The sequence below is a fragment of the Colobus angolensis genome, unplaced genomic scaffold (genome assembly GCF_000951035.1).
Source record: "Colobus angolensis palliatus isolate OR3802 unplaced genomic scaffold, Cang.pa_1.0 Scaffold197, whole genome shotgun sequence".
Classification (NCBI taxonomy): Eukaryota; Metazoa; Chordata; class Mammalia; order Primates; family Cercopithecidae; genus Colobus; species Colobus angolensis.
Window position 1 is genome coordinate 4,332,308 of NW_012115121.1, and position 18,237 is coordinate 4,350,544.

At 38.2% G+C, this 18,237-nt stretch overlaps 1 protein-coding gene across 3 annotated transcripts in view; it reads right to left on the bottom strand.

Annotated features, from left to right (window-relative positions):
* CRLS1 (cardiolipin synthase 1) overlaps nucleotides 1-18,237 on the bottom strand; it is a 34,366-nt gene that overhangs the window by 12,958 nt on the left and 3,171 nt on the right. For all 3 annotated transcript variants that reach the window (XM_011941009.1, XM_011941010.1, XM_011941011.1), the window contains exons 2-3: nucleotides 17,506-17,643; nucleotides 11,832-11,961 (exon numbers count right to left, since the gene is read on the bottom strand). In XM_011941009.1, the coding sequence (XP_011796399.1) occupies nucleotides 11,832-11,961; nucleotides 17,506-17,643 (268 nt within the window). The remainder of the gene's footprint in view (nucleotides 1-11,831; nucleotides 11,962-17,505; nucleotides 17,644-18,237) is intronic.

An 18,237-nucleotide genomic window follows, 5' to 3' on the forward strand; every position in this document is an offset into this window, starting at 1 on the left:
CCTCTACTAAAAATACAAACAATTAGCCGGGCATGGTGGTGGGTGGCTGTAATCCCAGGTACTCGCCAGAATGAAGCAGGAGAATCACTTGAACCTGGGAGGCGGGGGTTGCAGTGAGCTGAGATAGCGCCACTGCACACCAGCCTAGGCGACAGAGCGAGACTCCGTCTCAAAAGTAAATAAATAAAATAAAATCAATTTCCAGTGTCCACAAGTAAAATTTTATTGGAATACATTCACATTCACTCATCTATATATTTTCTATGGCTGCTTTCACGCTACAATAGCAAAGCTGAGTGGTTGTGACAGATCACATTATATTTATTATCTGGTCCTTTGCAGGAAAAGTTACCAACCCCCACTCCACGTTACCCTCTGAACCAAGGGGCACTGGAGTGCAGTAGGGATCAAGCGAAGGTCTACATACTGAACAACGAGACCCCAGCCTCCTCCCACAGCTTAGCTCCCAAAACCCTGGTGGGAAGGCCTTTATAATTCCCAAGCAGCAGGTAGAGAGCTAGGATCTACAGAATAGGCTTAAAGATACTGAGAATTCAGGCCCTGCACCCCAGTGCCTACTGAGCTCCCAATGAACTTTTCATGCCTCATTCAAATATAAGTTAGCAGCCAAGGATCACCACACATTTCAATAAAGTCTCCACCATAAAAGAGAGGCCAAAAGAAACAAAAAATAGAATCTGAAGGAAAGAAACCCAATACAGAGGTTTTTTAAAAAATAAATAAATAAATAAATACAAGTATACCTCAGAGATATTGAAGGCTCTGTTCCAGACCACCGCAACAAAGCTAATACTGCAGTAAAGTGAGTCGCACGAATTTTTCAGTTTCCCAGTTCACATCAAAGTTATGTCTACACTACAATCCATTTTGTGTACGGTAGTAGCACTGTCTAAATATATATATATATACACACACACACACACAAACACATATACCTTAATTTAAAAATACTTTACTGCTAAATCATCTGAGCTAATGATCATCTGAGCCTTTAACAAGTCATAATCTTTTTGCTAGTAGAGGGTCTTACCTCAACGTTGACAGCTGCTGACTGATCAGAGTGGTGGTTGCTGAAGGCTGGGGTGGCTGTGGCAATTTCTTAAAATAAGACAACAATCAAGTTTGCCACATAAATTGAGTCTGCCTTTCACAAAAGATTTCTCTGTACCATGCAATGCTATTTGATAGTATTTTACCCACAGAACTTCCTTCAAAATTGAAGTTAAGGCCGGGCGCAGTGGCTCACGCCTATAATCCCAGCACTTTGGGAGGCCAAGGAGGGTGGATCACAAGGTCAGGAGATCAAGACCATCCTGGCTAACATTGTGAAATCCCGTCTCTACTAAAAATACAAAAAAATTAGCTGAGCATGGTGGTGGGCGCCTGTAGTCCCAGGTACTCGGGAGGCTGAGGCAGGAGAATTGCATGAACCTGGGAGGCAGAGGTTGCAGTGAGCCGAGATCACGCCATTGCATGAGTCTGAGGCAGGAGAATTGCATGAACCTGGGAGGCGGAGCTTGCAGTGAGCTGACATCATGCCACTGCACTCCAGCCTGGGCGACAGAGCAAGATTCCGTCTCAAAAAAAAAGCTGAAGTTAATTCTCCCAAGTCCTGCAGCAGCCTTATCCACTAAGTCTGTGTAATATTTTAAATCCTTTGTTGTCATTTCAACAGTGTTCACAACATCTTCACCAGGAGTATATTTCATCTCTAGAAACCTCTTTGTTTAAGAAGCAACTCAGGAAATTTTTATCATGAGATTGCAGCAATTCACTCATCCTCAGGCTCCACTTCTAATTCTAGCTATCTTGCTATTTCTACCACATCTGCAGCGACTTCCTCCACTAGTCTTGAACCCCTCAAATCATCCATGTGGGTTGGAATCAACTTCTTCCAAAAATCCAGTTAATGGTGATACTTTGACTTTCTCCCATGAATCATCAATATTCTTAATGGCATCTAGAATGGTGAATCCTTTCTAGAAGGTTTTCAATTTACTTTGCCCAGATCCATCAGAGGAATCACTATCTATGGCACCTATAGCCTTGGGGAACGTATTTCTTAAATAATAAGACTTGAAAGTCAAAATAACAAGGACTGAAGAATGGATGTGTCAGTAGGCATGAAAACAACATTAATTTTCTTGTTTATCTCCATCAGAGCACTTGGGTGACCAGGTGTGTTGTCAATGAGCAGTAACATTTTAAACTGAATCTTTTTTTTCTGAGCAGTAGGTCTCAACTGTAGGCTTAAAATATTCAGTACATCATGTTGTAAACAGACGTGCTGTCATTCATGCTTTGCTATTCCATTTCTAGAGCACAGGCAGAGTAGATTTAGCATAATGCTTAAGGGCCCTACCATATTCAGAATGATAATGAGCACGGGCTTCAACTTAAACTCACTGGCTTCACTGGCCTCTAGCAAGAGAATCAGCCTGTTCTTTGAAGCCCATGCACTGACCTCTCTCTAGCTATGAAAGCTTTAGATGGCATCTTCTTCCAATAGAAGGGTGTTTTGTCTCCATTGAAAATCTGTTGTTTATTGTATCCACCCTCATCATTAGCCAGCTTTTCTGGATAACTTGCTGCAGCTTCCCCACTAGTGCTTGCTGCTTCACCTTGCACTTCCATGTTATGGAGATGGCTTTTTTCCTTAAACTGCACACACCAAGGTCAGCTAGCTTCCAACTTTTCTGCTGCAACTTCTTCACCTCTCTGTGCCTTCACAGAATTAAAGAGAGTTAGGGCCTTGATCTATTATAGATTAGGCTTTGGCTTAAGGGCATGTTTTGGCTGACTCGATCTTCTATTCAGACCATTCAGACTTTCTTTCCATAAGCAATGAGGCTGTTTTGCTTACTTAACATTTACGTGTTCACTGGAGTAACAATTTTAATTTCCTTCAAGAACTTTTCCTATGCATTCACAACTTGGCTAGCTATTTGACACAAGAAGCCTAGCTTTCAGCCTCTCTCAGCTTTTGAAATGCCCTCCTCACTAAGCTTAATAATTTCTAGCTTTTGATTTAAAGTGAGAGGCATATAACTTCTTCCTTTCACATTGTAGGGTTATTAATTGGTCTAATCTCAATATTATTGTGTCTCAGAGAATAGGGAGGCCTGAGGAGAGGGAGAGAGATAGGGGACCCACAGATTGATGGAGCAGTCAGAACATACACAACATTGATTGATTAAGTTCACTCTTGATTAACAGGACTTTGGAAGAAGTTGATTCCAACCCTCATGGATGACTCTCATGGGTTCACTGCATCCCAAAGCAATTAGACGGTAACATCAGGGATCACTGACCACAGATCACCATAATAAATTTAATAATGACAAAGTCCGGAATATTGGCAGAATTATTATAATGTGACAGAGACCAGGTGCTGTGGGTCATGCCTGTAATCCCAGCATTTTGAAAGGCTGAGGTGGGAGGATCACTTAAGTCCAGGAGTTCGAGAGCAGCTTGGGCAACATAGGGAAACCCCATCTCTATAAAAAATTTAAAAATTAGCTGGGTGTGTGGTGGCGCACATCTGTAGTCTCAGCTACTCAAGAAACTGAGACAAGAGGATCCTTTGAGCCCAAGAGGTCAAGGCCGCAGTGAGGCATAATTATACCACTGCATTCCAGCCTGGGTGACAGAGCAAGACCCTGTCTCAGGGGAAAAAAAAAAAAAAAAAAGTGACAGAGAGGCAAAATGGGCACATATGTTAGAAAAATGGTGCTGATAGACTTGTGGACATAGGATTGCCAAACTCTGAATTTGTAAAAAATGTCATTTTGCAAAGTGCAATAAAGTGAAATGCAATAAAAATGAGGTATGCGCATGTATGTATAGACACCTTGAATGACATTCATCCACGATATAAGAACTTTTTTTTTTTTAAACCAAGACCGAGAATATGAACTCTTGAAAATTCAAAATGAGAGCCAAAAAAAGTCAACAGAAGGGGGGAATGGTAATGTTGGGGAATCTTTCAGAAGAAAAAAAAAAGACAAAGATTTTTAAAAGAAAATCTGAAAGAAAAGAATCAGTCCATGAAGCTCAGTTATGATGGGGTGACAGTAGCCAAAGCCCAGAGCCCTCGAGGCTGGGCTCTGATAAACCATCTCCTTGCTTGCTGCTAGGATCTGAATGACTATTCCTACAGGGTTGGGAGAAAATATGGCCCAAAGTAAAACAGGACTCCCAGGATTGTCTCATCACCTGGTGGTCTATGTGGTCCCAGACTGTTAGCATTCCTAGGCACCTGATAGAACAAAAAAATCTTCTCTGGTGAGTAATGCCATGTTCATAAGAATCAAATATTCCTCCAAATTATTTTTCAAAGAATGTATCTAAACAGAAAAAAAAATAATAAATAATTAAAATACCATGAGTAAGAATCAACAGAAACAGTGGACAAATGAAAGAGACTACCAAAAGATGCAAGATTTTTGAATCACCAGAGTCTATAAAAATAACTAAGCGTAGCATGTACAAGGGGATAAAAGTCAATATTGAAAACTTCAGCATGGAACTGAAAACCATAAAAGATGACTTAGCAAGTCCAAAAAAGAATAAAATAGGAGTTCTATAGTTAGAGAATACAATAGAAGTTAAGATTAAATAGATTTGGCACGGCTAAAGAGAGGCAATGAAATGAAAAATAGTAAACCTATTAGTACAGCCAGAATGGAGCTCAAAAAGATAAAATGAGCAAACACAGAAAAAAACCATTGAGATGTAATGGATACAGAGAGAACGTCTAACATAGGTATATTGTAGTCCCAAAAGAAAAGAAAGAATACACAACAACATTTAAAGAGATTGTGGCTGAGAATTTTCTAGCACTAACTTCAATATATAATCCACAGACTTAGAAGTCCAATAAATCCCAAGCAGAATAAAAAAGAAACTTGTAACAAGAAATATTATTGTGAAACTGAGAAAAACAAAAGACAATCTTAAAAACAGCCACAAGAAAACAAAATTGCCTTCAAAAAAAGCAATACGGCCAGGTGCAGTGGCTCTTGCCTATAATCAGAGCTCTTTGGAAGGCCAAGGTGGGTAGATTGCTTGAGCTCAAAAGTTCAAGACTAGCCTGGGCAACAGGCGAAACTCCATCTCTAAAAACCATGCAAAAATGAGATGGGCATGGTGGCACACACCTGTAGTCCCAGCTACTCAGGAGGCTGAGGTAGGAGGACTGCTTGAGCCCAGGAGGCAGAGAATGCAGTGAGCTAAGATCATACCACTGCACTCCAGCCTGGGTGACAGAGTGAGACCTTGCCTTGAAAAAAAAAAAAAAAATGGATTAACAGCTGATTTCTTATTATCAACAATGGAAGAGGATGACTGAGCAATATCTTAAACATGCTAAGAAAAACTAATACCAACCTGGAATTCTATACACAACAAAAACATTCTTCAAGAATAAAGACAAAAGGAAAACATTTTCAGAGAAAAAGAATTTACCAGTACACCTACATTAAAAAGAATTCCAAAAGAACATACTTCAGACAAAAGGAAAATGATCTCAGATGGGAGGTCTGAAATACATCAAACAACACAGACTAACAAAAATTAATAAACATGAAGATAAATTTAAATGAACATTATATAAACAATATCTGTGAGTTTAAGAAATATATAAAAGTATGACAACAGTAACATAAGCTGAGAGAATAATTGGAGTTCAAGTATTCTAAGGTGCCTCCCATGCCCAGAATGAGTACAGAATTATTAAGATCATATTTTTATAAACATAAATGTTTTAATTTGGAGGAAAACTGAATGGAAACCGTGTAAAACTTTCAAACTAGTAGAGTGAAAGAAAATATAATTTAAAAATACTAAAAAGGACAAAACATATGTGTCATATAAAATACTTCAAGTAAAATAAAAGACTGAATGAAACATCTCTCAATCACAATAAATATTAATGGGTTAAATGCTTCTGTTAAAAGACTATTTGGGTTAAGAGAAAATGGGTTTTATTTAGTATATGTTATTTATATATATATTTACATAAATACATGTTATTTACAAGTGATATCTAAAAAGATGCAGAAATGTAGAAGGTAAAATATTTATCATGCAAACACTACCAAAAGCAAGCCAGCTGAGCTTAAGTAATAGCCCACAAAATATATTTTAAGGTAAAAATCATTACTAGAGCTATAGAGGGTCACTTCATAATAAAACATTCAATTCACCAAGAAGACATAACAATTTCTAATTCATACTCACTTTAACAACATAACTTCAAGACATACAAAGCAGGCCAGGTGTGGAGGCTCACACCCATAATTCCAGCACTTTGGGAGGCCGAGGTGGGCAGATCACTTGAGGTCTGGGGTTCAAGACCAGCGTGGCCAACATGGTGAAACCCCGTCACTACTAAAAATACAAAAATTAGCAGGGCATGGTGGCATGCACCTGTAATTCCAGCTAGTCAGGAGGCTGAGGTAGGAGAATCGCTTGGACCCAGGTGGCGGAGGCTGCAGTGAGCCGAGATGGTGCCATTGCACACTAGCCTGGGAGACAGAGCGAGACTCTGTCTCAAAAAAAAAAAAAAAAGATACAAAACAAAATCACAACTATAGAGACAAATACCGGAAAACTAGACACACAGTAAGAAACTCTAACTGCCGAACAAACCAAAAGCAAAAGCACATTCAGTGAAGAAACAGAAGACTTAAAAGAGCAGGATTAAAAACTTGATCTAATAGACCTATGAAGAACATCATACCCAAGAACTGTAGAATATACATTCATTTCAAGTATTCAAGGAATATTTATAAAATCTGACTGTACTGGGCTAAAAGGCTGAAATCACAGAGCATGTTCTCTGAACACAAAGTTATTATGATTGAAATTGTAACAAAAAGATAACTAAAAAATCCCCCCCAAAATGGCAACAAATTAAGATATATTTATTTTTAACCTAACAGGTCAATGAAAGAATAATAATGGAAATAGGAAAATATTGTATACTGGACAATGACACACTAAAACTAACATAGGAGATGCAATGAAAGTGGTAATTAGAGGAAAATATACATTCTTATATGCAATCTTTAGAAAAGCTGAAAAACAAGTAGCCACCTATAGCTGCACGGTTCAAAATACACACTAGACTTTGAAGGTGTGATAGGAAAAAATTCTCATTAATTTATTGATTACAAGTTAAAATGATAATATTTTTGATATAGTGGATTACATAAAATGTATCAATTTTCATGTTTCCTTTTTTAAAAAAAGCTACTAAAAATTTTTAATTACATAAGAATCTCCATTTTATTTCTAGACAGAATCGATTAAAAGAATTTAGAGCCAGGCATGGTGCTCACACCTGTAATCCCAGCACTTTGAGAGGCAGAGGCACCTGAGGTCAGGATCACTTCAGGATCACCTGAGGTCAGGAGTTCGAGGCCAGCCTGGCCAACAATGGTGAAACCCCATCTCTACTAAAAATACAAAAAAACTAGCCGAGTATGGCGGCACAGGCCTGTAATCGTAGCTACTCAGGAGGCTGAGGCAGGAGAATAGCATGAACCCAGAAGGCAGAGGTTGCAGTGAGCTGAGATCAGGCCACTGCGCTCAAAAAAAAGAAAAAAAAGAAGAAAAAAATTAGAAAAGGAACAGCAAAGAAAACCTGAAGAAGAAAAAATAAAACAGCAAGATTTAATGAAGTAGTAAACAACATATCAGAGAGGCTTGACAAAACCCAAACCTGGTTCTTTGAAAAGATTCATAAAACTGACAAACCTCTGGCAAAAAAAGATTAAAAAAAAAAGAAAAAAAGGGACAAAAAATAAGAGGAAAAGAAGGACATTACTACATATCCTATAGACATCAAAAGGTTAATGAGAGTTATTCTGGGCACACTGCCTATGGGGTAGCCCTGCTCCACAAGGAGTAGTAAGTCAATAAATAAAGTTAATGAGGATACCATAAATACCATATGATAAATTTTTTATAACGTAGATCAACTGGACAAATTCCGAGAAAAACATCACAACTTAAAAACTGGTCAAAAGATACAATATGGAGTGAGTTGGTTGAAGGTTAAAAAAAAAAAAAAGATATACTTTAAACCTGAATCATCCCGTTAACAATTAAAGAAAATGAATTATCTATTTTAAAATTCTTCCCTAAAGAAAATTCCAGGCCTCAATGGCTTTAACAAATTCTACCAAACTTTTAAGTAGAAATATTCATAATGAAACATCTTCCAAGAACGGAAGAAAAAAAAAAAGTTCCCAGTTCATTTTATGAGGCTAATTATAATCTGATATGAAAACTTAACAAGAATATATGAAGAATTCCAAGCCAATCTCATGAATTAAAATTTGAAATCTTCCACAAAATATTAGCAAGACAAATCCAGCAATTTTTTCATAATATATCATGGCAATGTTGGATTTATACCAGGAATTGCAAGTTGTTTTAACATTAGAACTAATATTGCATTAACATGTGTAATTCACCACACATGAACAGCTAAAGGGAAAAACAATACGACCATAGTAATACACAAAAGGAGTTTGACAAAATTTATATCCAGCCCAGGGGTGGTGGCTTATGCCTATAATCCCAGAACTCTGGGAGGCCAAGAGTTCAAGATCAGCATGAGCAACATAGCAAAACCGCATCTCTGCAAAAAACACAAAAAAATTCAGTACTCAATTGTGAGAAAAACTCTTACACTCCCAACAGAAGTGAACTTCTTAACTTGAAAAAGGATACTTACAAAAACCAACAGCAAACATCATCTTTAATAGTGAAAGACTAAAGGCTTTTCTATGAGATTGGGAACAAGACATTGACACCACTCCTTGCCAACACTGTACTACTCAGTGCAGTAAGGCAAGTAAAAGAAACAAAAAGTAAAAGGATTGGAAAAGAAGAAATACATTGTCATTAATTACATACAAGACATAATTAAGCATGTAAAAAATCCAAGTGAATTTATATGTATATTGTTAGAATACGAGTTAGCAAGTTTCACTAGACACAACAATCAACATTAGAAACAGTACTGACTTTTTCATATCAACATGGAGTTATTAGAAAATAAATTTTTTTTTTTTTTTTTTTGAGGACAGAGTCTCACTTTGTCACTCAGGCTGGAGTGCAGTCATGTAATCTTGGCTCACTGCAACCTCTGCCTCCCAGGTTCAAGACATTCTCGTGCCTCACCCTCCTGAGTAGCTGGGATTACAGGCACATGCCACTACACACGGCTAATTTTTGTATTTTTAGTAGACAGGGTTTCGCCATGCTGGCCAGGCTACTCTTGAAGTCCTGATCTCAAGTGATCCACCCACCTCAGCCCCACAAAGTGCTGGCTTACAGGGGGGTAAGCCATTGTGCCTGGCCAGAAAATGAAATTTAAAAGCTACCATTTATAAAAGCACCAAGAACTATCATGCACTTAGGAGTAAGTCTAACAAATTATCTTTCTGGAGAGAACTACAAAACTTTGACAGATACTAAAGAAGATCTAAATAGAGTAGATACAGCATGTCCGTGGACTGAAGACTTAAAATTGTCAAGATGCAAATTCCTCCAAACAGATCATAAGTTCATTGCAATCCCAATCAAAATCCAAACAGATTTTTCTCTGGAAAATTGCTGATTCTTGGAAAAGTTGATTCTAAAATTTGTAACAAATGGAAAGAGCTAAGAATGTCCAAAGTGGAAAGAACTTGCTTTACCAGATAGCAAGACTTTTAGCAAAGCAATAAGAAGGGCGCCACTGATGCAAAGACAGACGAATCAATGGAGAAGAAGAAAACTTAGAAATGACCTTGCTCTGAGTCTGAAAATACCTATTTTTCTATAAAATGTGCTGGGATAAATGAGTAGCCATATAAGCATTAGAAAATGAATTAAGAGAGATAACTTTTTAAAGAAAACATCAATTAGGAATCACATTTTCTTAAAATCCTAAAAGCTTTCCAATATAAAACACGATCACATGTAAAGGAAAACGTATCAGAATGATAAGAGACTGCTCCACAGCAAGTTGGAATCTCCAAGTCTATGGAAGAGGGTCTTCACAATTCCAAATTAAAATCACCTGCAATTTAAAAAGTACACCTCCAGCCTGGGCAATGTAGCAAAACCCTATCTCTACAAAAAATAGAAAAATTAGTCAGGCGTGGTGGTGCACATGGTGGTAAGTTCTTGGGAGGCTGAGGTGGCAGGATTGCTTGAGCTGGGAGGTCAAGGCTGTAATGAGCTGAGACTGTGCCACTGCACTCCAGCCTGGGTCACAGAGTGAGATCCTGTCTCAAAAAGAAAGAAAAGAAAAAGAAAAAAGATTAAAAAAAGTAATGCCTACTTCAACTGTCAATCATGTATGGAAGACAAAATACAGACATTGAGGTGTCTAAGACCTCTAAAAATCTGGCTGCCACACTCCATCCTTCTACAGAAAACAACTGGAGAAAAGGAGTAACTTAATGCAAAGGAAGACAAGGGAGCCTGGAAAAATAGACTCAACACAGAAGAAAGAAAATGGAAACTCTAAGATTGCCAGTGAAGGGAAGTCTCAACTTAGAAAGCAACCTACACCAATTATATAAGTAAAACTCACAGCAACCTTACTCATAATTCCAAAAAACCTGGAAACAATTTCTATGTTCAATAGCAAAATGACTGGCCAACCTTTGTAGAACAATACATCAAAATACAATGTAACTATGAAAAAATGGGAGGGGCCAAGCAAGGTGATTCAAGCCTGTAATCCAGTCACTTTGGGAGGCCCAGGTGGGAGGATCGCTTGAGCCCAGAAGTTCGAGACCAGCCGAGGCAAGAAAACTTACACACACACATAGACACACCCCAATCACATACACACTTCAATTCTAACTTTCAAAGAAGCACATAAAAGTAAACATTAGTCCAATTTATTTTTTATTTTGGTACAAGAACTTAGAAGACTAAAAGCAAGAAAGAAAAATAATTTCTAGTTGGAGGAGACTACACTAGACTGAAACGCCACTATACTTCTTTCTACCAAGTGTCAATAATAACATGATACCGAGGGACCATGTGGCAGCTTCTTTGTTCTAAGATACGATTTCTTTCTTTCTTCCTTTTTTTTTCTTTTCCTAAACCTCAAAAATGCAAACTCTTCGACTGACAGTGAAGGGAAGTCCCAGTGTGATTAGATATGATTCCTAACTCTTAGAAAAAAAAACAGTTTAACTTCGTCTGAGGGAGAACAACTGAGAAATACAACTGAAGTAGAAAATGAACAATCAGAAAAGCACATGCAAAATACAAAGCAAAAAATCATAAAATCTTATTAGAAAAAGTATTCATATAATGTACAAACTATTGTATGATTTAAAAATTGCCTAATAGGGTCTACATAATGTGAAATTTTATAGACATCTTCAGGATTTCAGAGTCCTCACTTATTATGCTTAAACGATATTAATAAAGATAATAAACATAAGAAAACTAAATTGCTTTCAAAAAGCTAGGCACTAAAAATATATAATATAGCACCAAAAAATTTCAGAGTAATATGAATTGGCACTGTGAAATATTTGTTCGATTTTAATTTTAAACAACCTTACTAGGAAAGCAACTGATTTTACTAGTAAAACAAGGACATAAATTCTAAAATCCACAAGTAGTTTGACAAATAAAACAGTTCAACAGTTTAAAATTAGGGAAACAGTTTAAAATTGAAAACTATATTTTTGGAACAAAAATTATTTGTCTCTCAAGAGAAATCCTAAGCTGACTAATGTCATTCTTCCCTGTGCTATTCAAAAGTACGCATGACGCGTTCTTACCTGGAATAAGATCTGCATAGGTCAAGCTAACATATAAGATACTGATAAGTATTTTATCAGCAAGTGGATCAAGAGCACTTCCCAAAGCTGATTTTTGATTGGCCCAGTTTCGAGCAATAAATCCATCCAACTGAAAATAGAAGTTTTTTTTTTTATATAAATGTCATAACAGGAACAGAGTAGATATTCTGAAGCTTAAGATTTACCAGAATAACAATTATACTCTCATAAAATGTTAACAAAATCTCTTCTGTTTCTTACCCCCAAACATTCTCATTCTTTCATTGGTATACATTTTGCTTTTAAATTACCAACTGGTCTTAAAAGAAATGCACATTTATTTTCTTTCCCCCTCAAGGCCTTCTGGCTATTTCTCAGTATTTTCAGAAGGCCCCTTTGGTGGACGAACCCAAACACACATTTAGAGCTATGGTTAGTGACGTATTTAAAGCTATAAAGAACCCAAAGAAAACTCAAAGAAAGCATGCATGGCAGAGCCTGGACTAGGATAATATAATCCAACTCTGTTAAAACTTACCATTTTTCTGTTTTTCAATTTATTTTGCTCAATACCACTGTTTATTCCTTATTAAAGGACTGTATCAGCATTACCCACATTTGAGTAGAAAACTCAATCCTCTCTACCTGACCTAGTTAAAATTCTGATACTTAAATTATTTATTTTTATATTATTGTGATAAAAATAAACTATATTTAAAGCATAAGTCACATCTAGTTGCTAGTGGGCCAAACGGGGCCTGCAAGCTGGTTCTGTTTGACCTATCAGAGCTTTTAAAAACTGTAATTAGTTATCTACATTTAAGTATTCAATTCTTCCCATAAAAACCCAGATCTCCATCCTAACTTGAGAAGGGAATGGTCTGGCCACTCTGGGGCCACAAAATGGACTGAAAAGTATTGTCTATCCACATTAAACAAGGCAGGTATTTTCTGGTTTATCCAAGTCCCTTCCTGGCTTTTACTCATTTAACTTCAAGTTTCAACAAATGTTTGAGTTCCCTAATACTATTTCTAAGGGGAAAAAAAGATTAATTTAGACATAATTAATCATGGTTCATTTTAAAGAACAAATAAGTTGTCCATATCTCAAGTACTCCAATGAGTTGGAGGAGATAGCAGGAGTCCAGGATCGTGGTAAAAAAAAATGTGGTCTTCGTAGCAGAACAAAAGCTGTTCAAGTCCTGGCTCTGCCACTTACTAGCTGTGTGATCTTGGATAACTTATTTGACCTGACTAAGCCTTAGTTTCCTCATCTGTAAAACAGAGAGAAATTACCTACCTCAAAAGGGTGGTTGTCTTCAGCACATAAAGTGATTAATACTTGTTGAGCACTCAACGCTTAGTAAATCCTCAAAAAAAAGCAATTACTAGCTATTACTATCGCAACTGAAAAAAAATCTATTTTCTTCTTAAGCATATGAACAGAAAAGTACCTAGCCTGGGGAGCTGGGACCTTGGAAGATCAGGTTTAGTTCAGTTTCTGACCTCAGGGAACTTAACCTTTCACTTTTTCACCATCATCACTCTCTCATCTGCACTATTCCTCTAACCCACACTAGATTACAAGGACATCAACATCATTCCTTTACAAACATCTGTAACTCCCCTTCACTCCACTCTCCTTCAACCCTGCTTAAAAACAACTCTCCATGTACTCTGGGCCTGCACCTAAGAGCTGAACAGTGCTTAAGGAAAACACACAAATGGGAAGACTGGTCTCACTTCAAACTGGGGACCACAAATCTCCCATGGGCACCCAATACTGCCTAGCAATCCCACACTTGCTTACTATATTTACCCTCTCTTTTCACACTGTCTCTTTCACACTGTCTCTGCTCTCACCTCAGACCTAACTCCATCTCTTTCACACAAGGTCATGTCTATATTTTCCTTAAGAAAAAAGAAAAATGTAGTCAGCCCGTCCTCATATTCCCATCATCAAATCCTCCACCTACCTGCATCCATTCACTCTCTCTGCTTTCCTTCATCCGTTACCATGCCCTGTCACCTTCTGTGACCTGCCTCCCTTCTTCCCCATCTCACCTTGCATCATCAATCTCTCCCTTTCATTTAATCTCTCTACCTGATCATTTAATTAATCACTTAACTAACAACAAAAATTCACTGGGCACAGTGGCACACCTATAGTCCCAGCTACTTGGAAGGCTAAGGTGGGAGGATTGTTTGAAGCCAGGAGTTCAAGGCCAACCTGGGCAACATGAGATTTATCTCAAAAAAAAAAAAAAAAAAAAGACCAAAGAAAAATTCCCCAGTATATACATATACTCCAGCATATATATTTTTACATAGAGGATTAGACAGATAGGTAGATAGATAGATACAATTCCTCAATACATATCTTTTTAAAAGACCCTTCTGTGATCCTATTTCTGTATTCCCCTACAAAGCAAAACTGCTTCAAAGGAACGTCCAATGTCATTACCATCTCACATCTGTTCATCAGCCCTCTCCAATAGTCCCCACCCCTCCAGAGGTGAGGCTCATAAAGGTCACCAACGAATTGCGCATTTTTAGAGTACCTGACCTCGACACAACTGAAGCACTTTCTCCACTTCCTGGGAAATCTCACTGCCTAATTTTATTCCTTCCTCACCAGCTATTCCTTCCCAGGGTTCCTGACTGGCTTCTTTTCTGGTGCTCTACTTGTTGCTCATTTCTCTGACCCTTCATTTCTGTTACCTCAGTCTGGATGATTTTCCCAGATCCAACCATCTGTATCTGACAGCTCCCAAATTTCTCTCTGTAACGATGACTTCCTCCAACTCCAAACTACTAAACTGCCCAATTGATACTTCTATGTGGATAAGCAACAGAATTCTTAGTATTTTCCCTTATACTCTGCCCTATTCCAGTGTTGCTCATCACAGAAAATGTCATTTCCATGAACCTGGTTTTAGAAGAGAATTTTTTTTTAAAGTAACACCCTAGTATTCATATTTGACTCTTCCTACTCTCACTCCATATCTAATCCATCAACATATGACCTCTGTCTTTAAAATATATCTCAAACCCATATACTTCTCTCCAACTCCAAATTCCAACCACAGTCTAAGTTCCTACCACTGTTGCCATGGATCACAGTCAGCCCCTAACCAGTTACTTTCCTTCCACTCTTGCAAGATCACGGTCAGCCCCTAACAAGTTACTCTGCCTTTACTCTTGCTAGATCACAGTGAACCCCTAACCAGTTACTCTGCTTCCACTCTTGCTAGATCACAGTGAGCCCCTAACCAGTTACTCTGCTTCTACTCTGACCTGTCTATAATCCATTTTCCACGCACAAGGCAATCAGACTTTGTCATTCCCCGGCTTAAAATGATGAGTCTGGCCACCTCCCAGGGGCCAATTGAAAGGCACTAAAATCTCCATGGAACCAATGCGAAATGTGGCACCAGTTAACTCAGGTTTCCATAAACATGTTATGTATTTAGAAAAATGTTAATGGGGCCTCTCTAACATTCAATTAATACTGTAATCTTATGTGGCGGCTTAAAAGAAAAAAGAAAAAAAAACATAGCAGACAAAAAAGGAGACTACAGTAATTAAAAAAGATCTTGTCTGTTATGTTAAAAAAAAAACTGTTACCAGTATAATGACCTTTGACAGACTTGGAGATAACATTGACAATGAGTGGAGGCTTTGAGAGAAAAGAAGGGACAGGCCGGGTGCGGTGGCTCATGCCTGTAATCCCAGCACTTTGGGAGGCCGAGGCAGGCGGATCACCTGAGGTCAGGAGCTTGAGACCAGCCTGGCCAACATGGTGAAATCCCATCTCTACTAAAAATACAAAAATTAGCCGGGTGTGGTGGTGCGTGCCTGTAATCCCAGCTATCCGGGAGGCTGAGGCAGAATTGCTGGAACCTGAGAGGCAGAGGCTGCAGTGAGCCAACATCACACCGCTGCACTCCAGCCTGGGCGACAGAGTAAGACTCCCGTCTCAAAAAAAAAAAAAAAAAAAAAAAAAGCAGAGACAAAATAAAAGGAGAAAAGGAGAAAAAGGAGAAAGATTGTGAGAATGGGAAGAGGCGGTGACAAATATTAGTAGAAGCTAAACTCTGGAAAAAGAGAGGTAAAGCCAATTTGAGAGACTACGTGTGAAGCAGGTTTGGAAATGCCATGTAACAGTGCAAATGCTCTCCTGTCTGCACTCCAAAATCTTCAGTTAATTCTATGTTGCCTACCAATGCTTCTGCTACTAGGCATGTGGAATTTCGTTTCTATGAACCTCAAAGACAACAGCTGATGTTACAAAGAAAGATGCCATGCAACTTTTATTAATATAAAACTAGTTTTTCTCAATTCTCACTCAATAAATATTGAGCAAAATTGATCAAAGCTTTTCAAACATAAATTAGTTTGAAGAGGCACCAAAGCACCGCCTGTCTGGATGCTCATATAGCTCTCAGACCAACCTTGTACATGAATATAACGTATCTATTTCTCCTGCTAACTTCGCCCTGGTTTAAAATTATTCCCTCATCTTTTCCACACTTCCCTCAACTATATTTTTATACAGCATGAAGTTTTTCCTTTTTTTTGTTTTTTAAGAGACAAGGTCTTGCTCTGTTACCCAGACTATAGCACAGTGGTGAGATTATAGCTCACTGCAGCCTTGAACTCCTGAGCTCAAGCAATCCTCCTGCCTCAGCCTCCTGAGTACCTAGTGCTGCAGGCGTGTGCAACCATGCCAATTTTTAAATTTTTTTGTAGAGATAGGCTCTTGCTATGTTGTGCAGGTTGGTCTCAAACTCCTGACCTCTCAAAGCACTGGAATTACAAGTATAAGCCACTGTGTCCAGCCAGTTTTATAAGGCATTTCAAAACTTTCATGAAATAAAGTTGGTAATACAAATAATGTCATACATGATGATGGCTAGCCAGTCCACAAAAGCCTATTTAACGTAGCCTTTTGTTATAAAATTATTTTCCAGTTCTAATATGAGATCATTTGAATAAATTCTCCTCTCCTCTATCAAAACTAACATTGTGGTATCAAGGAGAGTTCCTCTTCTTTGTCCATCTGCTGAGGGAGGAGAAGAAGGAAGGATGTTCAATTGTAAGCCCAGAGCATTCTGCAGGGCAGCCAGAGGAGTGTAGAGCAGAGATCAGAAAATAAATCTGTGGGGGTACCTACAGCCTCCTGCTAGCATGAAACTGAGCAAAGCTATAAGTTCTACATGCTCCCTGGTTACATCCTAGTTCCCTGGGTCCTAACAACTGGTCCAGTTTCCCTCTCCGCTAGGAAAACCAACTGCAGATCAGAGTACTCCTCTTTATCACAATACACAGAAAAGTCATCTCAGATCTCCTCTCCCTTATTTCTATCCCTAAAGCAAGCACTTGGCTCTTTGGAAATTTCTAAGGGTGTTTCTTTCACTCTTAAAAACCAAGAGTGCAAAGTATCCCCTCCTTTACTTCCCTACAACTTTCGCTTCCTCCCTGAAATCATATGCCAAAAAAAAAAAAATCCCACATAGATGCTAAAGACAAAGTCCTCACAAAAAGTACTACGTCAAATTCATCTTGAGAATTTCCTCCCAAGGAAAAGCAAGCTAAGGCTATGCTATTTCAACTTAGTAGTACAGACGAGCATTTGGAAGGAGAGCAAACTGGGAGTGCATTTACAACTTACCAAATCTGTTAGCCCAGCTAAAGCAAAAACTCCTAGTGCAATATTAAAATCTTCTTCAATAATCAAATAGCCCAGAACTGGGGCCAAGCCAATTCTCGTCATTGACAACATGTTTGGGATTGTCCATGGGTTTTCATACTGAAACACAAAGACAACAACATTTAAATAAAATACTATGAATTCATACTTTGAATAACTATATACATTAGAAAAATATACTTCATCAGCTTCAGTCAGACGCTGCATAAACTTTAAATTTAGTACATTAAATTGAATTTTAAAATCCATTCAGTTCTTTTTACAGATATCTCCCTAAAATCTTATTTCAAGAATACACAAGATGGCTGGGCATGGTGGCTGGCGCCTGTAATCCCAGCACTTCAGGAGGCCAAGGCAGGAGGATCCCTTGAGCCCAGGAATTACAGACCAGCCTGGGAAACATGGAGAGAATCCCATCTCAATTTTTTTTATTAACAAAAGAAAAAGAATACAAAAGATGAAGATGTATCATGTACTCAAACACAGAGTAAGGCATCTTACATATTACAGGTTTCCTTTTCTCTTTTCTTTTTTTTGAGACGGAGTCTAGTTCTGTCGCCCAGGCTGTAGTGCAGGGGCACCATCTCGGCTGACTGCAACCTCCACCTCCCGGGTTCAAGTGATTCTCCTGCCTCAGCCTCCTGAGTAGCTGGGATTACAGGTGCCCGCCACCATGCCCAGCTAATTTTTGTA